Genomic DNA, 22,357 nt, shown 5'->3' on the forward strand with positions numbered 1-22,357 from the left:
AGACTGGAGACAAAAAGGGAGAAATGCTTGCCTACATTTGGAAAAATAAAGGGGCCTTATAATCACTTCTTGGTTAGCTGAATGCTAGCGAGAAATTGATTTTTACGTATGCGGCCAACAGCATCTGAAGCAAGTAGAATTCATGAAATCAGATCATCAGTATGTCATTTATGAATCGTTTTGCACAGATGAAAGATAAATGAATGTGAGCCCCCGACCCAAAAAAAACGTATCGGTTGATGGCCCTGCCAGGAGGACAAAAAAGCAAGTGGAGGTGGAGAAGGGCGGGGAGAGGAATAATAATTTCAATTCCACCACAGAGTGGGTGAGGAGGAGGAGGAAGAGGAGGCGGGGCCAGGCCAGAGAGATAGTGATGCTCTCGGCAGGTGCCGGCAAGTGAGAGGTAGCCCAGACCGGGGATGGAGAAGACTCGCTGAGCGCACAAGACTTCCACACATACTTGCGCACGCAACAGGTGAGTAAGATTTGCTTCTGCTCTTTCTTACGAAAAAGAATTCTTGAATTAGTTCAAATGTTGAGGATTGTAGTTTGACAAATGATTGCTTTTTGGAATATTTTGGATGGTTGAAAAAATAAATATGAAGTGTTCCCTCTTATTTGGCAGTTTGTTTATGTCAAATGAATTGTTTTAAGACACTTGAATTGGAGCAAGAAATTGCTCTTTTGGGTTTGTTGCCCTTTTTAGATTTGAAACAAAAGTAAAAAAAAAAACCTGTTTTTTGGGGGGTTTTTTTGGCAGGTCAAACAACCGAACTCTTTTGCAGCCAGTGTGTTCTCCAGTCCTCCTGCTAGAGCTCTCCATCTCCGTCGCCATGTTGCTTTGTTCCGTCCTGCTGGGAGCGACCCTGCTCATCCTGGCCCCCATGGAGAGCCCTGAAGCTCGCGCGCTTCACCCTTCTCCGGATAGCCCTCAGGTAAGACGGCCACAAGTCGCTAAAGTGCTCACTAATGAGTCAAGACTGATAAGTAACAATGAATTGATTATTTTCATATATATACTTTTTTTAGATGTAGAGGGTAAACATAAAAAATACATAGCCAAATAAAGATATCTGAAAAGTCTACTTAAGTAACTCCCCAGGATGGAGGTCAGCAGGCTAAGGAGCTTGTTGAAGGATGCGCAGAAGAAAGTAATGAAATGTCTCTATGATTGCATTAGTCTCCTCTCTATCGAATTTGTATTTGTGTTGCGGGTGAAGTTAATGGAGCAGCTCCTGGATCGCTATAACGACCTGCTGACCATGGACGACCTGGAGAACCTCCTGAGCAGCCCGGCCGAGGAGCAATCCACGTTGTCCTCCGGGGCCAAAGGGTCCGAGTTTCCTGCCAAATGGGCCGACGTCCAGCCAGAGACCCCCTGGCTCCGCCTCCTCCGGGATGCCCTGGCCAATCGCAAGCCCGTAGAGTCGGAGCGCTCACGGAGGGGCTGGAACCGAGGTTGCTTTGGCCTCAAGCTGGATCGGATCGGGTCCATGAGCGGATTGGGTTGTTAGTCAACAGACTGGTGTCATCCTTTTGGGATGGCGGGGAAGGTAAAGGCAGTTTACGCGTGTGTTAGTCGCACCTTTGTGGCTGTTGAATAGTTAGTTGCGCTGTAGTATTTCACTCATTCAATATGTTTCACATCAAGCAGCAGTTTCTTGCCATTGCCCGTCTTGCTTTTTGTAAATGAGGTTAATAGCGTTAGTCCAATGTAATGGCTGGTCAGTGTTGTGATGTGTGGAATCCTCGTCCCAAGTGCAAGTTGTAGTAGTAAAATAACAACTAGAAGTTTAGCAGCCCATCGTGTCCACACTTTCTGCTCTTTGTCTACTTATGAGTTGCACCAATAAATCCATTTTGACTTTATATGAATGTCTCATTGGCCATTTTATTAGGTACACACGCACAATTAAATGGGAGGTAAAACAACCATGGTCCTTTCTGCCAGAAAAAAATAAAATGAACGGGGTTTTTTTTTCAGTTTATTCACTCTTAACGGAGTTATGCTGTACTATTTCAGTTGTCCATGCTTGCGTTTCTCTCATGTGCCACTAGATGGCATCTAAAGTTAATTTACAATTGTGCCTTCACTACAAGGTCCCGTGCCTTGGACTTCACACCGGCCTTCTATCCTGGCTTCAGGTTGCTTTAGTGAGTCCTTTTTTTTGTCGTTGCATCAACTACAGCCTTTAAAAACAATCCACTGATAACATAATGCATCAAAATATCAAATGATGTGAGAATTATTACTTTTCAGAATCAGCTTTATTGGCCCCAAGTTTGTGGAATGTGACTGGTTGATCTCAGCCCCTGCACAACATTTAAGTGACTAACAACAGTTAGTTGTTCAGTTCTGTTGTTTCTTTAAAATCTCAAACTGTAAGCAACTGTTTTGAGTTGCTCTGACTCATTAATACAGCACAATACAATTTAGCTCATCTGCATTTCCTGATTTTGCCACAGAAACATTTCTGATGCCACTCCACAAATTCTCTATGGAGTTGCGGTTTTAGGCTTGGGCTGGCCTCTCTATAACATCCACCGTGGTTGTTTGGGACCGAGAAGCTGATCACTCGTTTGGGGGGGCTGCCTTGTCCTCTTTGGCAGGAGGAAACATGATCTCCTCCAGTAATCTGATGTAATCAAAGTAACCTCGTATACCATAAATAGGCCCGCTGTGCATCGCGGTGTGAGAAACACGTATCCATTTTGTGATGCTCGAATGTAGTCGCGCAGTCCCAAAGTCTGATGTTGTCCACTGTCCAAGTGTGGAGCAGCCAGCCGCCGTCTAATCTTAGCCTGCCCTTTACTTCCCCTCTTTGACCTTAAGCTCTAGTGCGGCATGCACCCGGGCCGAGCGTTTGGTTCTTCAGCTGTGCCGGTGTGCGCGCCGCCACCGCTTCACAATGGCACGTCTGCAAACACACAGCTGATAGTGCGCACACAAAAAATGTCAACACTCAACATTACGCGTTGCTCTGTGGATGTGGCAAGACTCAAGTTGCAACTTCGGCACGTTTTACCTTATCTACAAATGACGTTGGCAATCTGTTTGTTTTAAAAGTCAAATGTGGACCTTCAGCACAAAACAACTGCTTTGACACTTACTTGGGTTCATTTACTGTGGTTCAGTATTTTAAATACATGTTTGCTATACTATTGCATAAGTTATCAGCGAGAAGGGGTCATGGCCTTTGGACACGAAATGTCACTGTAAGGCAGGAAGAGATCTGATCCCCAGTCTGCTCCCCTTTATACATCTGCCTGTGTGTGTTTTGTGTGTACCGTAATTTTCGGACTATAAGTCGCCTTTTTTTTTTTTTCATAGTTTGGGTGGGGGGGGCGACTTATACTCAGGAGCGACTTATATACGTTTCTTTTCACAAATTTTTACTTGGTCATTAACACATCACTTACTTACAAGTATAGTTGACCACTTCACATGTTATTTTTAGTATAGTTGATCACTTCACATAACGTGAAAAATGGAGAGAAAAAATCAAATAAAGTAATTAACACTTTAAAGAGCCATATCCTCTGGACATGTCCTCTGTCACCAGGATGACATAAAGGACGAGAAATTTGATCGACGGATCTAATGATTTGGAGTGACACAAATGGTTTCATAATATTGTTGTTTATGTGATAGTTATTTAAAATATAGTTTATATATCGTTGTATGGGCATGTGGAATAATTTGAACTGCGGCGCAGCACACGGCATTGTTGACAAAGGACGATCGATGGATTTAATGAATTGGAGTGACACAGATGGTTTTATAAATGTGTTATTTATGTAATAGTTTTTTTTAAAATAACTGAATGTTACGTCAGGCCTGTTCTCAGCTCCTCGTTTGTGTTAGCATACCGTATCGTTTAGCCTGTTGTTGCTCGTTCATGTCTGTTCTTGGTGTTGGATTTTGTCGAATAAATTGCCCCCCAAAATGCGACTTATACTCCGGAGCGACTTATATATGTTTTTTTTCACATTTTTGGGCATTTTATGGCTGGTGCGACTTATACTCCGAAAATTACGGTACGTGTATTTGCTGAGAAGGTCAGCGATGGACCCCAAGACGAAAACGAAACCGCGGCGGGCGTTGCCTGTGTGCACAATGCGGACGCTTATGGTGTCACATGAAGCAAATGCAAAGTGGGGTGCAAAGAGGCCTGTTGCAAACTGCGTGACAGCCTGGCTGACCTTGACATTCAGAAGGCCACAAAGGGGCGTGTGGCTAGGAAAAAAAAGGCGGTCAGGGGGCTTGGCTTCAAAGTCCGCGTCGCTATAAAAAGCCGTGTTCAACTTTGCACTCCCTCACTCTCACCTGGAGTCGCAGGACAGATTCAGGCATCTCACAAACGGTAATGGAAAAATTTGTGTTTTGTATACTTAAAACCGGACCACCGAATTGAAAGCACCCGGTGCTTGATTGACAATTTTGTTGACTAACCTCTTCGTTCCCCTTTCGTCTTTGCAGAGGACTTACTCAACTCAAGCAAAATGGTGAAAGTCGGTATTAACGGGTAAGACTTCTTTGTGCATATATTGCGTCTTGGTATGTCCACGTGTTGCAATTTAATCTGCGCTTGCTCCAAGTGAGCCTTTGGGACACTCAAGGAGAAAATGTCGAGCTATTTTTAACCGCACCATTCGATGTGGATGACTGGAGATGACCATGTTTGTATGGGAGCCTCACAGTGTGATGTGCACTGTTGGGTAATAATAGTACTGATAAAATGGAGCCGTCCCAATCGTTTGCACTTTGACCTTAAGCAGATAGCAGTTCGACATATGTATTTTTTTTTTTTTTTTTACCCTTAACTTCCATTGGCTCACTTGGATGTCTGCCTTCTATCCGCCCACCCTCTGGAGTGTATTTTGAACTCCCCGGTTAAAAAGTAACAAGTGTTGATCAAACACGGCGCTTGTCGTCATTACAACAATTGGCACATTTGACCTCTCATTTCGTCAAAGTAGGGAAAGATTTGACAGCCTGAAAGAGTTAAGCTTGTCCTTGGCACAGAAATGCAAATTTGCATTGTGCACATTCAGCACTGACTCATTTATATAAATCATAAATAAGAGGAAGCCCAATACAGAGCTCTGTGGAACCCCCTTACGAAGAATAACAAATTTAGAGCCATACATCATGTTTACCATTGTAGCAAATTTCATGTCACTCTTTGAGATTTGATATTAAGAATGTAACCTTCAGAAAGCTTAAGAGCAAAGGTTATCCCACCCCTGTTCTGATTGCGCAGCTCATGTTGCCACCTAAAGGCCATATAAAAATAAGTGTTTTGTTTTTTTAACTTTGCCAGATTCGGCCGCATTGGTCGTCTGGTGACCCGTGCTGCTTTCCACTCCAAGAAGGTGGAGATTGTGGCCATCAATGACCCCTTCATCGACCTGGAATACATGGTGAGTTTTAGTTTTTGCGCCGTGAACCGGGTCCAGGTTGTCAGGACTTTGATTTTCACGCCCCCCCCATAGGTCTACATGTTCAAGTATGACTCCACCCACGGCCGCTACCACGGTGAGGTCAAGGTTGAGGGTGACAAGCTGGTCATCGACGGACACAAGATCACCGTGTTCCACGAGTGAGTCCAATAAGGATCTGCCAAAAAAAATCAATGGATTTGGTAAGAAATGCTGATGAAGTTTTGGTCCTGTGCAGGAGGGACCCCGCTAACATCAAATGGGGCGATGCTGGTGCCCAGTACGTGGTCGAGTCCACTGGTGTTTTCACCACCATCGAGAAGGCCTCCGTACGTATAATTCGATTCTCATCTGCCCTGTACTGCTTTCTGACAAAATGGCTCATATCTGCAACCACCTCAAACACAGACCCACTTGAAGGGCGGCGCCAAGAGAGTCATCATCTCGGCACCCAGCGCCGACGCACCCATGTTTGTCATGGGGGTCAACCACGAGAAGTACGACAACTCCCTCAAGGTTGTCAGGTGAGAATCTGCCCACGTGACTCAATGTCCCTTGAATTTTCTTTAAATGCCTTTGCTGTTTGTTGTCATAGCAACGCTTCCTGCACAACCAACTGCCTGGCCCCGCTGGCCAAGGTCATCAACGACAACTTTGGCATCATTGAAGGCCTGATGGTGAGAATCAAAATACACAAACTATGAAGACCAACATGTCACGTTTGAACTCATCATCGGACGTGTGGCCTTCACCCGTCAGAGCACAGTTCACGCCATCACCGCCACCCAGAAGACTGTGGATGGCCCCTCGGGCAAGCTGTGGAGGGACGGCCGCGGTGCCAGCCAGAACATCATCCCCGCTTCCACCGGCGCTGCCAAAGCTGTCGGCAAGGTCATCCCTGAGCTGAACGGGTAACGTTTCAAAAATAAAACCATCAGCCGACTATTTATGAGAAGCACTCGAGGCAACTTGTCAAATTGTGTTGATTTGACAGCAAGCTGACCGGCATGGCCTTCCGTGTGCCCACCCCCAACGTGTCCGTGGTGGACCTCACTGTCCGTCTGGAGAAACCCGTGAGTGGTCCTACTTAGCCGGGATTACAGAAATGTCTTTGACTAGCAAATGTTTTAGATTTTACACTAAATTCTGTCATCTCCGTTTTCTCCAGGCCAAGTACGATGACATCAAGAAGGTGGTGAAGGCTGCCGCTGAAGGACCCATGAAGGGCGTTCTGGGATACACGGACCACCAGGTACGTAGCTGTCCTGCTCAATTGTTTTGTTCCTTTTATTTTTATGTTGTTAAACGACATAGTGTGACGTCCCCCATTGCAGGTTGTGTCCACAGACTTCAACGGCGACACCCACTCCTCCATCTTTGATGCTGGCGCTGGCATCGCCCTCAACGACCACTTTGTCAAGCTGGTCACTTGGTATGTGTGGATCTTAAGTAGAAGTACTGATTTGTAATGAAGTAAAAGTAGCTTTCCATTTATCTGAGGTTTTTTTTTCCTCTCCACAGGTACGACAATGAGTTTGGCTACAGCAACCGCGTGTGCGACCTGATGGCCCACATGGCTTCCAAGGAGTAGATTTACTCGGGCGACTGCACCTTGCCACATTCTCCACATCAGGGTTCCACATGTACAATAACAAAAAAAAAAGGTTTAACACTGTACACATGGAGCTCTGGCTTGTTGCGTTTACTAGACGAAAGAAACCCTCTGCCTGGGAAGAGAATCCCCCCCACCTATCCACAGATCACAAAGGAATGATTTGTAAAGATTTCCCTCTCTGAAATGTCCTGTTCTGCGTTTGTGAGGAGGTGTTGAGTGTCTGTGGTGCTGCAGCAATGCAGTTGGCGGAGAAATAAAAAGTCCTCTTTGTGAGACTCGGGGCCTCTTGTGTGGCATTCAACACATAAATATAAAATTATGACATATTAAGGAACTGTAATGCACCGTATATGTGAGCAAGGAGAGCTAGTCACCAATGCGCTTAAAATGGTTTTATAGCATTTACGTTACATGTAAAACAAAAATACTGGGCGAACAAGTAAAATGGGTAAGGCAAAAATAATGTTCAACAAAATTGCTGAATTTTCAAAAGAAAACCTGTCCCACAAAATAATGTGACAGGATTAAAGTATATTTTACATGTAATAATCTTCAATCAAAACTAGGATGAGTTTGAAATTCCTCCCGTTTGACTCTTAGTTCGACAAACTATAAAGTGCCGCCATCTAGTGGACGACAGTGGTATGAACGGTGAGCCCTGAACCTGCGATGGATGGGGGTTTACTGTAATAGGTGCTATACAATTTTTTTAAAGTCCACTGAAACCAAGGCTAAACCATGGGAATAACTGTTAAAAAATTGCATGAAATAAATATTAATTAGGATATAAATGTAGGTCCGTGCTTCTGGTAGTGTTTAAACAAGTAGACTTTGCTGCCCTAAAATAAAGAAAAATAATCATGTTAAAATTATCCTGTCCTATTTTGGTAAATAAAAAGCAAAACAGTACTTGTATTTATGAAACATATCAAATAAAGACTTAGCCCTATTTTGATTTTAACCGATTTCTGTGTTGAATAATATAAAAATTACAAGTCTTAGGGGGCATTCTGTGCCTCTCAGGAAAATGCTGGGATGGAGGCAGACATTTTGTCGGAATCAGGAATCTCAGTTGCAGTCGGAGTGCTAGTGTCAGGAGTTTGAATGTCACCGCCAGGGACGTCTGGAGATGAAGTACCATTCTTTAGTTGCGTATCCAGGATATGATCCACATGACATCTCCATGTCTGCTCCCCATGTCTCCCTCCCATGTCTTTCATCCTGATAACCTCTGGCCACTTGGAATGAGCATCAACAGCGATCAGGAACATAAAGTTCATGAATGGAACAGTGAAATGCATCTGTTGCCATGGCGACGATGGCCTTCAGATGGAGGTGGAGGAAACAAAGAGGAAATTTGTCAGGTCTAAGTACCATCAGACATTAAACCGAACCAAAGAGGAGAAGACAACCAGTGTTCGTTTTACTCGCGAGGAGAACTGCAAAGAGCGTTCTGGTTACATTCTCTGTCAATTCTGAGCGCTTAATCTGCTGTCTCCTCTTTTTATTTTGGGTTGCCCTGGTTACAAAGGCGTTACTACACTAAAGGGAGGCGAGTTTTTTGCTGTAGCAACGCTGCCAAGCTAACGAAGTGGGCCGACAGAACCTTTCCGTGACCCCAGCCGGGCAGAGTCTGTCCTCAGTTGGTTGGCAGCCTCGTCCTCGACTGTGATTAGATATCTCCAAGCGTGCTGAGTGCCGTTTTCCTGTGAAACAATGCAACTAGACTTTCTTGCTAAGTTTCACACAATAATATTGAATAAATAATTGGATACCTTTTGTGGAAACACTTCAACAGATTTTAAGTAAAAGTGAGATAACTTGTATGGAGTTACTTGAACAAACATTGAGTAAATATGGGATAATTTATATGCAACTACTTCAACATGTATGTCTGTTCTATAACACTTGACAAAAAAAAACAGTCCAGTTCAATGTTAACATTGATGACATCATCATGACAGGAAAAAACGATGAAGAACATCTTGAAAACCTCAGCAAGATTCTCAACAGGCTGAGTGAGTACGGCCTTCGTGCAAAGTAAAGTAAATGTGAGTTTTTCAAAAACAAAATCACACATCAGCGATAAACATAAGTCACTGGAAAAAGTTGAAGCCATATTGCAAGCACTAAAACCGGAGAACATGTCACAGCTCAGGTCATATCTTGGTCTTGTGAACTCCTACCATAAATTTTTTCCAAATTCAGTCATGACAGTACAGGTGGAAATGCTTCTCATTCCAAACACGAATCAATCTGCTGTTCTGACGTCAACAATACCGCTCACACCCGCATGGGGTCGCACTTTCAAAACATCCGCATTGCTTGACGTACTACCCTGTGTAGACAAACTTCTATTAATTTCTCATTCCGTAATTTCAGCTCAGTGACAACATTTTTCAGCATTTTCACGTAATTTCTGATTGAATTTTCATTGATCCTTTGCTTCTCATTTCTAGTAGTGCAATTTGGTGCGCTAAAGAAAGTTACGAGGACCTCTTGCTCGTTTGCTCTTGTCATTACGGTAAAGCTTGTATCAGCTGCACTTGTCCTGCGGTCACATTTTGTTGCCATAATTCCGAGGGACTCGCTTACTTCAGATTTCTCCTTCATCCATCTGCTTTTAATCGCCTTTTTTGGGACAAATCCTCCACCGTGTCGCCGTGTTCCGTGTTGTGCATTCAGTGTAGATTTTGGCTTTTTTTTTTTTTTCTTGGAACGGGGGGGGCCTTGTGAGTTAACCCAACAACATCAGCAGTCGACGTTAAGACCTTCCTTCTAATCTGTGAGGATAAATCTAATTGAGAGACACTTATATAAGAAGGTAAACGCTGCGCATCTCGACCGTTCGGTCCTTTATTTTTTTTTAATCGGTGTTTTTAGTCACATTATTCTGCTTCAAGAGAGCCATATCCCGCCCGTGTTCATGCCAGATCTGCAGCGTTTTAGTTTCCCGTACCATAGCATGAATCCATTGTTGGGTGCTTCGACGCATCCCCAACAGCATCCGCAGCCGATCCAGGCCACCGGACACCCAGAATCCCCCTCGGGCCTCCTCCCGGACGCCGTGTTCGGATCCCCGGACTCGGCGTCTTTCCTTCTGGCTGAGCTCCCCGGGCCCGAACATCCGGGGCCCGAGTTCCCCTCCCAGAGCTCACCTTATCTGCATCACTTTCAGCATCAGCAGCACCACCCCACCGTGCACCATCCTCCCGCCGCCATGGCTCTGCGCAACGATCTGGGCTCCAACATCAGCGTGCTCAAAACCCTCAATTTGAGATTCAGGTGCTTCCTGGCCAAGGTGCACGAGCTGGAACGCAGGAATAAAGTTCTGGAAAAGCAGCTGCAGCAGGCGCTGGAGGCCAATAGCGGCGGCAGGCCACACACGCAAGAGGCTGGCGTGCAGACGTCTTTCGTGGGGACCATCCCGCTCCGACCCGGCTCACTCCCCTTCCACAACACCAACAACTCCGCCAGAAGGCCCACAAGCTTGTCCTGCCTGACTCCCGAGAGCGCCTCACCCGCCCAAACCGATGCCGCTTGTAACCCGGCCATCACCGTCAGCCGGGCGTCGCCATCGGCCGACTCCCCCGTGTCCAGAACCGGCGGACGGTCGGTGACCGGGGCTCCTCGCTTCCTGCCAGGCACCATCTGGTCCTACAATCCCACTCGCAGGTACGGCTCGGAGCGGCTGACCAGCCCGGGGGTCTCCTGGGTGCACCCGGATGGAGTCGGGGTCCAGATCGACACCATCACCCCTGAGATCAGAGCGCTCTACAACGTCCTGGCCAAAGTCAAGCGTGAGAGGGACGAGTATAAACGCAGGTGAGTGGAATTACAGTGGTACCTTGAATTACAAGTTTATTGCTTCCATGACTGAGCTTGTAACTTGGGCAGAGCAAGTTTTTAATGCTGTTTTTAAACAGCTGCAGTTCAGCTGTCTCTCGCTGAGTCAGCATAAATTCCACTCAGTGTGGTAGTTCACGCAGAAGCAGGTGCTTGTTGCTAGGAATATACACACAACATCAACAATCAGCTTCTAAATATACTGAAGAATGAAGCTCAATCACGTTTCGATTGGTCACGTGTTCGCATTGGAGCGTCCCACTCGCACGGTCTGCGATCTTCCATCTGAGCATTGTGCTTGATAGCCTCTTTAAAGTTGTAGCAACATGTTTATTTTGTCATTGTGAAATGAAACTATTGTTACTTTATTAAATCTTAAAGAATTTTAAAAAATGGCTGCCATCTTAAAAAAAAAAAATGGCCGCCAGCAGCAAGGTGATGCTCACTTTCAACTAGTTTGTTGGCTAAAAAAAATCAACCTCGCCCGCATCAGCTGTTGGGAGTGGAGTTCATCCTCAGCTGCGATACAACTCCTCCGGGCAACATTCTTCTGCTTCAAGCAGGAGTTAAGAACATGACGAGGGAGAGTTTACCCACCCACCATCTTTGGCGCGTCAAAAAACATTGAAGGCCGCATTCAAAATGGTCAAAACCTCAATCAATTATTTTTGGTCAATATCATGCAGTCGTTCGAAGGTCTGAAGAGTTTTAAATGGGACTCCTGATGAATGTCCTTATACATGTCCGGCTTCAAGTAACCTTCACGGGCTGAGCATTTGCCCCGTCCCGAATGACTTCAACGTGAGCTTAGACGTCAGTCTCCCTCAGTTACGACATACCTTTATGCCATAAAGCGACATTTTTCTGACCTTGTATCATTTTACTTTGATTACATATTTGCTTACTAACTATTGTAACCACACACAGAGTGGAAAAAAACGTCTCCTGTCTCGACTCTCTCTGCCTCCCCCTCACTATCTGCATTGCACCATGCACTGGTTGGGGCGGGCGGGGGCGTCCCGCCTCGCTAAAGGTTGCACGCTCGTCTCCGTATTCTCAAAGCGTTCGTCTCCCGTTTGGCCGACTGTTTGAGATGCAGGAGCACTTGACAAAATCTCGGTGTGTCGCAGTGCTTGGAAATCCTTAATGAGATGATGCGGCAGTTTGAGGAGGGCGGCACCATTCACACACAAGGGGGGGGGGGGCTTTTAAATGTATTAAAAGTTCAGATTTATGAGAGTGGTGTACTTTTTATCATTTGTATGACCCTCGGTTCTGCCGTTAATCTTAATTCTTTGTCTTCCTGGGAGATTCTGGAAGGATTGGACAATTTGTCACATGGGGCAAAAAAATAAATGACACATTTTGAATTGAATTGACCTGGTGTATCTGTTTGACTTGTAGATGGGAAGAAGAATACACCATGAGAAGCGATCTGCAGCAAAAGATTGCTGACTTGCAGGAGGTAACGATTTGCATGTATCTGTGTGTTTGTATGTTGTGCTTGGATGCTTGATGGGTTTTTTTTTTTTTTTTTGCGTGAGCGCAGGACTTGCAGGAGAGCGAAGGCTGCCAGGACGAGCTGGCCGTCAGAGTTCAGCAGCTGAAGGCCGAGCTGGTTCTCTTCAAAGGCCTCATGAGCAACGTGAGTGCAGCACCGCCCACATCAGTCAGACCACCAGAATAATTAATAATAATCTAATATTCATATATTTAGATGCCAAATTTAAATGTGATAAATTTAAATGCAATCATTTAAATGAAATAAAATTGTATTAATAAATACAATTTTATTTAAAATACTGTCATTTTTCTTGTTCTTGCTCATGTAGAATCTGTCCGATCTGGACACCAAGATTCAGGAGAAAGCCATGAAAGTGGACATGGACATCTGCCGCAGGATCGACATCACGGCCCGCCTCTGCGACGTCGCCCAGCAAAGGAACTGCGAAGACGTCATCCAGATGTACCAGGTGGAAAGTTGATGACATTTTCACGGTTGATTTTCATATTTAACCTGTGCTAACCCCGTTGTTGCATCCCATCACTTTGTAACCCCCAAAACATGCGCGCAGGTTACAAACAACCAGCCGACGTTGAGCCTGCGCCGCAAACAGACGCCCATGTCCGTCAACGGCAGCGAGGCAGATGAACCACTTAGCATGTCGGAAAGCGACGCCGGCGTGGCCAAAGAGGAGGGTCAGCAGCAGCCACAACCACAACAGCAGCAACAACAGCACGGCAACTCGTCGGCCAATCAGATCAACGAGGAGATGCAGAGGATGCTCAACCATCTGTGAGCGGTCACACTCGTAAAGGAGACTTTGCGGAATTTGCGTCTCTCATGTCAACATTTGCCTTGCAGGCGCGAGTGCGAGTTTGAGGATGACTGTGACAGTCTGGCTTGGGAGGAGACGGAGGAGACGTTGTTGCTGTGGGAGGATTTCCCAGGATGCACTCTGCCTCCTGACCCCGCCCACCCGCCTGGCGAGGTAAGCCGCGGCAATTTTTGGTTGATCGCCCATATCGTGCCCAGGATGCCAATACGAAGGAGTTTAGAAAATTGATAGATGCAATTATATATGATAAATTTAATTATAATAATCACAATATTGTTATTATAAAAAAACAGTTTTTCATAAATTAAAAATGTTAATTGGTTTTGTTAATTATAAAATAAACCAATTGTAGTTACTAAAGCAATAACAATGAGGAATTATTTTATTCTAATTCGAATAAAATCTTGATTATAAATGAATAGTTTTATTTTACATACTCTTTTGAACATTTGTCTATTTTACTGTCCATGTTCTTTTCTCCTTCCAGCAGGACGACTGTCTGGAAAAAGTGATAAATGACACCGAGTGCTTGTTTAAGTCCCGAGAGAAGGAATACCAGGAGACCATCGACCAGATTGAGGTAAAACCAGTATCGATATCTGTGCCGATACTGCACGTCAGTAATTAAAATTGGAAAAATAAATTGCACAACATTTTGTACACAAGAGTGTTAAATTATATCATAAAAATTCAAAGAAGACCATCTCTCTTCTAAGCGCAGTGAACTGCAATACTATTATTTGCTTTTGGGAGAGGATAAAGAATATATTCCTGTGCGTATCATATTGTCCGTCAGTGTACGTTGCTTATATAACCACTGTGACATCACTGACACTTGTTTAGTTGATTTGATCTCGACCAAAAATAAATGGTGTCTTTTTCCTCCAGTTGGAGTTGGCGACAGCAAAGAGCGACATGAACCGCCACCTGCATGAGTACATGGAGATGTGTTCCATGAAGAGAGGCCTGGACGTCCAGATGGAGACTTGTAGAAGACTCATCACGCAAAGCGGCGACAAGTACGAGCCCCCACACACGTCGTCTCAAAATCGTTTTTTTTCCACCTGTACTTTGACGTCTATAGTCGTCAATGGCAGTCAATCACTTAAGCGTCGAGCGTGAACTTTTGCCGTCCCTGTCTGTTGCAGCAACGCGGCGGCGCAGACGTCCTCCGACGACAGCGACCAGCGAGAGAGCGATAGAAGCTCGGCGTCACCCTCGTCCGGTGGCGGGAGATCCTGACACCTGGCCGCCGCGGTCAGGTGACCCGTGCCGTCACAACGCCGCCAAACATCTCTGTCATCTTTGCAGTAGTCAATATTTGTATCGTAGATGCAGTCGTCATACACCAGCTTGTCAAGTAGCCTGCTAACATGCTAACATTTAGTAAGATTTGGTACAAAATGTGAAGCATTCCAATGAGTGGCGGACTGACCAATTTTTGTTGCTGCTTCGAAGAGCTTCCATTTTTTTGTGGTAGCATGTAACATGAGAAGAGGCAAAAAGCATTTTTAAGGAGCAAAACAATTGACAGCGTTTTCTTGGGAGGTTACCTGTTAGGTTAAGTTAACAACAATGAGTATGGTCTAAAATTGTTTGGTTTTCGTGCCGCATGTCAGCCAACGGTTATCAAAAACAATCCAGTCGTCGCCACAACAGTGCTTCACTTATTGTACAATTTCTCACAGAATTTTCTCCAGGTTTATTTCCCATGTTGACGTGTACCTCATTCGCAAATAAGACAAGTGAGCGTTGCATAGCATCATTATAGACGCAGTTCCACTCATTGATGACAAAATGACAACACAAATATAGTCAATAGGAAACTATTTCACTCTAATATAGCGAGGAGCAAATATGTCTAGCTAGCCAAAGTCAAATTCTTTGTTTTCCCACCAACTGTGTGGATGGCGTGCACTTTCCCACTCATGTTCCGATGTCACGACTCAGCGTTTTACTGCCTTGCAGCCGCAGCTCACATTGGTTCCACGCAGAAAGTCGATCAGGGCGCAAACCTGCATTTGTCAATTGTGAGAATGAAACCAATCCAAACTTGAAACGTCGCTGATAACGCGCCAACCTTTTGCCACAATGACAAAAAATGATTGGTCACGTCTTGGGAATTTCGGGACATGTGAGCTCATTATTGTCCCAGCGCACTTTAACTGACCTGTGCTTTTTTTTTTTTTTTCACCCTTACCGACGTGCTTGATGTGATTAAAGTCAACCTTGAGTTTTGCACATAGAAAGAAACAAGCAAAGCAACGAAGCAACCGGCGCTATCGCTCGTCAAGCTGTAACTGAGAAACTGTAAATAGGAAAACTACGTTTGCTCTCTGAAGCCATCACTGAAAACTCTTTAGCGTGCTGCTGGAAGGTGGCGAAATGATCAAGTTGTTCAATTTAGGGGCAAGAAGTTACTATATTCCGATAATGCATGGTGCTGTTTGACTGAAGCTGAAAGCTGCAAGAACGAGACGTTCCATTTGCTTTCAATTTCCCAGCCAGTTTGGTCGAATGCATGTGACAGTGTGCAGCCCAATTGAGAATGTTTTCATCCAAAATACTATTAGGAGGTTTACCGGAGCAAATGAAGATGGAAGCACAAGCAGCCCAGTTGTTCTTTTGTCAATAGTAAGGAACAATCGATTTCCCCGCTCCGCTTGTGTCGTGTCTTGAAATTCATTATTTATTACGCAATAAATAGTACTCAGCAATGACGTAATGTCCCGGCTGCTCCGACAATGTTATCACAAGCACTTGAGTAATGACAACATCAAGAGAAGCTTTAGAGCCATTATTAATATTTTTATCATTATTAATTTTGTTGTTGTTGCTTTAAATTTAATGATCTTTTTCTCCTTATTGGCACTCTTTGGCAGAGACCAACATCCAAATTTGGCCAACTTCTTTTTTTTTTTCCCTCAAAATTATTGTATTGCGCAATCCCCACGTGGGCAACGTTATGTAACGGTAATGCAAAATAATCCATTTTAAGAAAAATGGTAAGTTTGGTTTTACTGATGCAAGGGGGGAAAAAAACAAGCGTATGCTGCAGTAGCCGAGCTAGAATATAAACAGCGGGTGAAAAAAAAAGTTTCATTTCACAGTAAGAGTAAAAACGAAGCTGTGTTTCCTTTCAAACCTTTTTTGTTTGTTTGTTAGGTCAAAATTGTACATGGAACCGCTTGTTGCGAGGTGTTCTGTATGTCAAACGCGAGGGGAAAGAATAAACGACGTATCTCAGCAACATACCAAGTGTGATTCTTGTCTCACTCTTATTGAACGATCAATTAAAAAAAAAAAAGATTACAAGCACATGCCTGCTCACAGATGCAATTTTCTAGACATCTTGCAATTTGATTTGGTGCCTGTTCTATTTTTAGTGTGCTTGAAAAACTTTTAATAAACCTGTAGCAGGGGATGAGTTTCCGTATGAGCGGTAAGTGGCGAGGCGACGCTTGCGCGTGCGTAAGCGGACGCGACGTCGGCTGGGGAGGAAAGAGTGACGCCGACAATGGGTGGAGGCAAGCGGTATGAAAAGTAACACAAAGTGAAAACGGCCGGCATTGAACTTCCGGAGAACCGAAGCGGCGTCACAGATGAAGGTAAAACAAATGTGGCGGGATGATGCAAATGCATTTTTGTGATTGTTTTTTTTCTGTGGCCTCGCAGGATGGGTCTCAAAGTGCAATATTTGCTCAGCGTCCTGTTGGCATCTGCACGGCTGCTTCTCACCTTACCGCTGGTAAGGTCACAAAAGTGCTGACAAGGCATTTTTTTTTTTATTTAAAGTTTTTGTTCCATTTATAAAAGTATAGGATGCCATCAGATGGCGGCAAAAAAGTAATTGGTGTCAAGGAAGTATGTTGATTTGATATTTTTTAACTAAGATCTTACGTTTATTTTTGGAAGATTAACAATGCGATGCAAAATTGCAGACGGAGAGGAACGTCTTGTCGGTTCAGCGTGCAGCTCTCCGGCCGAGCTGTAAGATGTGCCCTGCAGGTGAGGGAAACCTTTTTCTGGGCAAAGTCTTTCTTTTTTGTTCTTGCGAAACACGTAATTAACGCCAAATTCTTACTTGTAGTTTTGTTCAAGAATTTGTGAATTTGGATTAGGTCACCACTGTACGTACATTTTACATGTGATGTCACTTAAGGAATCAATAAGCGGAATCGTCAAGAAATTAAACGGGTTCAATTTTTCATGTTTAATGTTGCGTTGCATGTTTTTTGCAAAGCATGCAATGTGTCATACAAAAGCACATTTTGCACATCTCTGCCTTTTGCTCACAATGCTTTGACTCACGGCCACTTATCAATGGAACCGTAAACGGATGGAAAAGAATGTGGCAAAGTATGACAGCCTTTTCATCTTTTCCCACGCCCTACCCGTGTTTCTATCGATGCTGACAAATAACGCAGCGGCGCTCTGCTAGCTTGGGCTATAAAGTACATGACCACATCCTGCCTCGGATCTCTTGGTTGGCACGTTACGTGTTTTTTTTTTTTTTCTCAGGTCAGTACCAGAAATCTTGCGAGCAGTGCGCGCCGTGTCCCGCCGGGACCTACACCACCGTTCGGAACGATGAGCATAGCTGCCATCGTTGCTACGGCGACTGCAGGCCTGGTAGAGCTGCGTTGTTCATGCACCGGATGGTCACAACATTATGAAAGCCCATAAAATGTTCTTTGTCAGAATTCAATCAGAGGGTGCTGGCGAACTGCAGCAGCACGTCGAACCTCAAGTGCACATGCCAAGACGGCTTCCGCTGCACGGGTGTGGTGACGTATTCTGACAACTGCAAAAACTGTGTCGCAACCACAACAGGTAACCGGATGCTGACAAGTGCTGACAAGTCTTGGCAATGTCATTTATCAAAAATCCATTTTTTTGCAACTCACCAAGGGACCCGTAAGCAAAATATTTACAAAGCTTGTTTTAATTGGTGAAAACATGAAACTAGGGCAAATGTGTTTTGGGTTCCTTGAATACAGAAAATATCTGTCCTTTGCCACTACGTAACAAAATATTATCTAGTCAGTTGTTAAAGCGCTGTGCTTCATCCCTCAGTGACATGGACAACAATGAGGACAAAAACAACAACAGCGCCAAATGAAGAAGAAAATTCTCCTTCCAGCTCACCTTCAGGAGACGGCAGCCACTCCGCCAGCTCATTTCACAAGTAAGTAATGCATAAGCATCAACTGTCATAATTATTAACAGTCAGAAATGGTTATACTCATAATTGATTTTTGCATAGTTTTATGACCTTAACTTGAAGATATATTTTGTATATCTCATCCAGAGATGACGGTCTGCCTGGAAACAGCTCGCACACTAACAAAGGTGGGTCGTGGGTTTTTTATGTAAAGTGTAGAGACTTTTGCAGCTGCTTTGCTGAAGGTGTCCCCGTTTGCGACGCAGAGGACCGTGGGGGACCTTGGTTGGTGAACATTGTCCTCCCCATGGTTGTCGTGGTAACCGTGGCCCTCGTGATCCTGCTCTGCAACCGCCGCTCAGGAGAGGGAACGTATTTGAAACAAGGTAAGATGACAATTGATGGATTTGAATATTTTGGCAAGCCTGGTAATAAAAGTGTGATATTCATGTTTTGCAGCAGTCATCAAATTGTGCAACAAGGTGAGTGATGCACATGACAAAACTTTTTGAGTGCGTCAAAGAAAGTGCTGGAGAATATACTGTATGACCATTGCTTTGCTGCCCTCTTGTGGCACCCTGAGGTCATTCTAAACCATTTTGAGGGTGTCATGAATTTTTGTGCCAGGGTTCCCTGGATTTATTTTTAAATATCAGGAAACAAAAAAAACATGAAAAAAATTGGCGCATTCTTTTTAAACTCTCAAAGCAGATGTATTTTTACACTCCAGAGTGCTCCCAATGATGCTGGCCAGGAGAAGGAGTCAACTCAGCCTTTCCCCATCGGCCCTTGTGGTATGAAACCTTTTTGTCCATCTTAGGATTCACACGTGTGCTCGCTACTCCGAGATGTTTGAATTACGGAACGTCTGCGCAGGTGCTGTGCACGTCCACAACGCAGGGACGGTCATTGTCAGCTGGCTGAGTCAATTTACCGGTCCAGTGGGACCCGTGATAGAAAAGAAGGACGACAACAACGAGGAGGAGACCGAAGACGCTCCTCCTCCCGTCTCACCCAGTGTGCCCCTCTCTGAGGAGGAGGGAACCAGCGAGGCCATCTTCTTCCCCTCTCAGGAGGAAGGCAAAGACTGGCACGTATCCAAAGAAGAAGCAGAAGCTTGAAGCATGGACCTCAGAACACCTCACCAGAGCGGGACATTTCTTCTGTATGTTTAGCAAACGCCGGGAAGAGCCACTGTCTGCTAGGAAAGTGAGAAGAAAGGAAGGCAGGGGCATCCAGAGTGACATGAAAAGACAAGGATGTACCAATTTAGGCTGGACCCGCCCCTCATAATTAGCGGAGCACAGCGACTAGTAATTCACACAAGTGTTCTTTGAAGGAATGTGATCCCATCGGCGGTTAATTGTTATGATGTAGTGTTTGCTAAACGTCAGGTTGTCTTCTCGCTCCTCGATTGCTGCCTGGTTTGTCTGAACAGGAAGAGAGAGAGATGATTACAAGTCATAAAGTGGCCTATTAAAAACTTAATTTAATAGTAGTAATAATAATCGTGACATATTTGGAACTATCAGAAAAAAATGGTGCCACTAGCTTTAAATTTATTTCGTTTGCGTTTGTTTTGTAAACGTGAGATGTAGTTTTAATAGTCATTGTTTTTGAAAGAATTTTTATTTTTAATTTCATGTTTTTTTCTTCATTTTAGTTCATTGGTCTTCATTCAAATATTCCTGAACAGTGTGAAATAGTGTATGCTTTAAAAACACCAATCAGCATTTACTTTTGTTCCGGTGCTAATCTTTCTTTAGCTTTTTGTTTTTGTGTCTTCACGATGCTTTTCATTTGATGACAGGACAGATGTTAAAGTCCAAAAGTGGCTGAAATGCAAAGCTCTATTGACTCAGGTCAGCAAACAGTGCTTAGCGCTTCCAAAATGAAGCAATATTTAGATGGTTGGATGAAATCAGGGAATACATTATCAAGTGAGCTTTGCTGTTTTTATACCGTTTTTGTGGTTGGGTTTGGCATCAGGATTACACAAAACTTGCAATACTATTTGAGAAGTTTTAGGCCATATAAAAGTGACATTTTCTAACTAGTTTTGGTCTCGCTGGTTTCACGGATTTTCACAGATAGGTATTCCCAGACCCCCCCCCCCCCCCCATCCAATCAGAAGCTGCAAGCGCTCATGTGGTTGCTAAGAGATAATCATTAAGACGCCGTCGTGATATGAGTGCCTGGACGAGAAAAACAAAGCAAAACAGAGAAAGACCTTTTGTCGGCTTGTTAGTCATCGCTACTTCCAGTGGCTCATTTTCAGAGTATTGTGCCGACGGCTCAACCGCACAGTTAGCAGCCACTTGCTTGAACTCATTTCCACCAAAACTGAAACCGCGAAACGGGAAGTCTTTGACATGATGAATCAACACAATGATTGTCCACCGACTTGACGGTGCTTGCTGCCAGGGAGTCACATGTAAAGCTTGACAAAAGGACACTTGGGAGAGGCACACATAGTGGGAACTTTTTTGAGGTTCTGAACTACAGTAATCCCTCGTTTATCGCGGATAATTGGTTCCAAAAACCACCCACGCTAAGTGAAATCCGCGAAGTACGGTCACCAACAAGAAGTACTGGGCAGGCTAATGAGATGCTAATTCACGATCGCGCTAACACACGAAAACGGACTTCCAAAGGAATGTAAACGAACATTTGGAGCAATATTAAATTGTCCAAAAGGTTAGACACGTTTCCTCAATTTAGAAGTTTTAGTTTGACTTTCAGATTTTTTTTTAATTTTGAAAAAAAAATCTGCGATGTAATGAAGCCGCGATAAACGAAACGCGAAGTAACGAGGGACCTATGTACATCGATGACATTGTGGCTGTTTTCAGTACAGTGCATGTGTACTGAAGAGAAAACGCTTATGCACACCGTGAAGACACTTTGTCTCATGTGTGATAACAATGCTCACTTTTTAAATAAAATGATCTGTGGGCTATTTCTATCTATCTATCTATCTATCTATCTATCTATCTATCTATCTATCTATCTATCTATCTATCTATCTATCTATCTATCTATCTATCTATCTATCTATCTATCTATCTATCTATCTATCTATCTATCTATCTATCTATCTATCTATCTATCTATCTATCTATCTATCTATCTATCTATCTATCTATCTATCTATCTATCTATCTATCTATCTATCTATCTATCTATCTATCTATCTATCTATCTATCTATCTATCTATCTATCTATCTATCTATCTATCTATCTATCTATCTATCTATCTATCTATCTATCTATCTATCTATCTATCTATCTATCTATCTATCTATCTATCTATCTATCTATCTATCTATCTATCTATCTATCTATCTATCTATCTATCTATCTATCTATCTATCTATCTATCTATCTATCTATCTATCTATCTATCTATCTATCTATCTATCTATCTATCTATCTATCTATCTATCTATCTATCTATCTATCTATCTATCTATCTATCTATCTATCTATCTATCTATCTATCTATCTATCTATCTATCTATCTATCTATCTATCTAATCCAGGGGTCACCAACCCGGTGCCCGTGGCGACCACATCAGTCGCCCCCAGCGACCACATCAGTCGGCCATAGGCCAGTTCTAAAAATAGTTTACAGTACACTGGTGAAGAGCATGCAATGCCAGGCTTCCCACTAACATTAATGTTCAGTGTCTTCACATAGAATATCATTAATAAAAATATAAAATTAAAGGTACACTGTGTAACTTTGTTATTTCAGAAGTGTATTATCAAAGTGGTCGCCCTTTGCATTATTCGGTGCCCTTGAAGTAGCTCCCAACTTCAAAAAGGTTGGTGACCCCTGATCTAATCGAATCTAATCCCGTCCGTCAATCCGTTGGTTGGATAGGGTTAAATGCCCAACGAAGGGTTCCTTGAAATGGTAGCGTGACTCAACTAGTTCCCGTTTAAGA

General features: G+C 43.8%; 4 protein-coding genes across 4 annotated transcripts; all 4 read left to right on the plus strand.

Annotated features, from left to right (window-relative positions):
• The first annotated feature begins 147 nt into the window (after window positions 1–147).
• Window positions 148–1,869, plus strand: nppcl (natriuretic peptide C-like). Its single transcript, XM_061290110.1, has 3 exons — window positions 148–475; window positions 761–935; window positions 1,221–1,869. The coding sequence occupies exons 2-3, from the start codon at window positions 834–836 to the stop codon at window positions 1,512–1,514; spliced, it is 396 nt and encodes a 131-aa protein (XP_061146094.1). The 5' UTR covers window positions 148–475; window positions 761–833; the 3' UTR covers window positions 1,515–1,869.
• A 2,380-nt stretch (window positions 1,870–4,249) lies between these two features.
• Window positions 4,250–7,332, plus strand: gapdh (glyceraldehyde-3-phosphate dehydrogenase). The gene is made up of 12 exons (XM_061290047.1): window positions 4,250–4,364; window positions 4,481–4,526; window positions 5,325–5,424; window positions 5,497–5,603; window positions 5,681–5,771; window positions 5,851–5,966; window positions 6,038–6,119; window positions 6,202–6,353; window positions 6,437–6,515; window positions 6,611–6,694; window positions 6,777–6,874; window positions 6,964–7,332. The coding sequence occupies exons 2-12, from the start codon at window positions 4,504–4,506 to the stop codon at window positions 7,031–7,033; spliced, it is 1,002 nt and encodes a 333-aa protein (XP_061146031.1). The 5' UTR covers window positions 4,250–4,364; window positions 4,481–4,503; the 3' UTR covers window positions 7,034–7,332.
• A 2,241-nt stretch (window positions 7,333–9,573) lies between these two features.
• Window positions 9,574–16,494, plus strand: iffo1b (intermediate filament family orphan 1b). The gene is made up of 9 exons (XM_061289957.1): window positions 9,574–10,882; window positions 12,308–12,368; window positions 12,453–12,548; window positions 12,736–12,876; window positions 12,979–13,199; window positions 13,269–13,395; window positions 13,730–13,822; window positions 14,131–14,261; window positions 14,391–16,494. The coding sequence occupies exons 1-9, from the start codon at window positions 9,984–9,986 to the stop codon at window positions 14,482–14,484; spliced, it is 1,863 nt and encodes a 620-aa protein (XP_061145941.1). The 5' UTR covers window positions 9,574–9,983; the 3' UTR covers window positions 14,485–16,494.
• Window positions 16,495–16,828: 334 nt separating this feature from the next.
• On the plus strand, window positions 16,829–20,462 carry si:dkey-260g12.1 (tumor necrosis factor receptor superfamily member 14). The gene is made up of 12 exons (XM_061290049.1): window positions 16,829–16,850; window positions 16,918–16,990; window positions 17,064–17,106; window positions 17,184–17,250; window positions 17,764–17,874; window positions 17,944–18,075; window positions 18,319–18,430; window positions 18,554–18,594; window positions 18,673–18,792; window positions 18,866–18,888; window positions 19,137–19,200; window positions 19,283–20,462. The coding sequence occupies exons 3-12, from the start codon at window positions 17,065–17,067 to the stop codon at window positions 19,525–19,527; spliced, it is 957 nt and encodes a 318-aa protein (XP_061146033.1). The 5' UTR covers window positions 16,829–16,850; window positions 16,918–16,990; window position 17,064; the 3' UTR covers window positions 19,528–20,462.
• Window positions 20,463–22,357: the final 1,895 nt, after the last annotated feature.

This window comes from Syngnathus typhle, linkage group LG10 (assembly GCF_033458585.1).
Source record: "Syngnathus typhle isolate RoL2023-S1 ecotype Sweden linkage group LG10, RoL_Styp_1.0, whole genome shotgun sequence".
Classification (NCBI taxonomy): Eukaryota; Metazoa; Chordata; class Actinopteri; order Syngnathiformes; family Syngnathidae; genus Syngnathus; species Syngnathus typhle.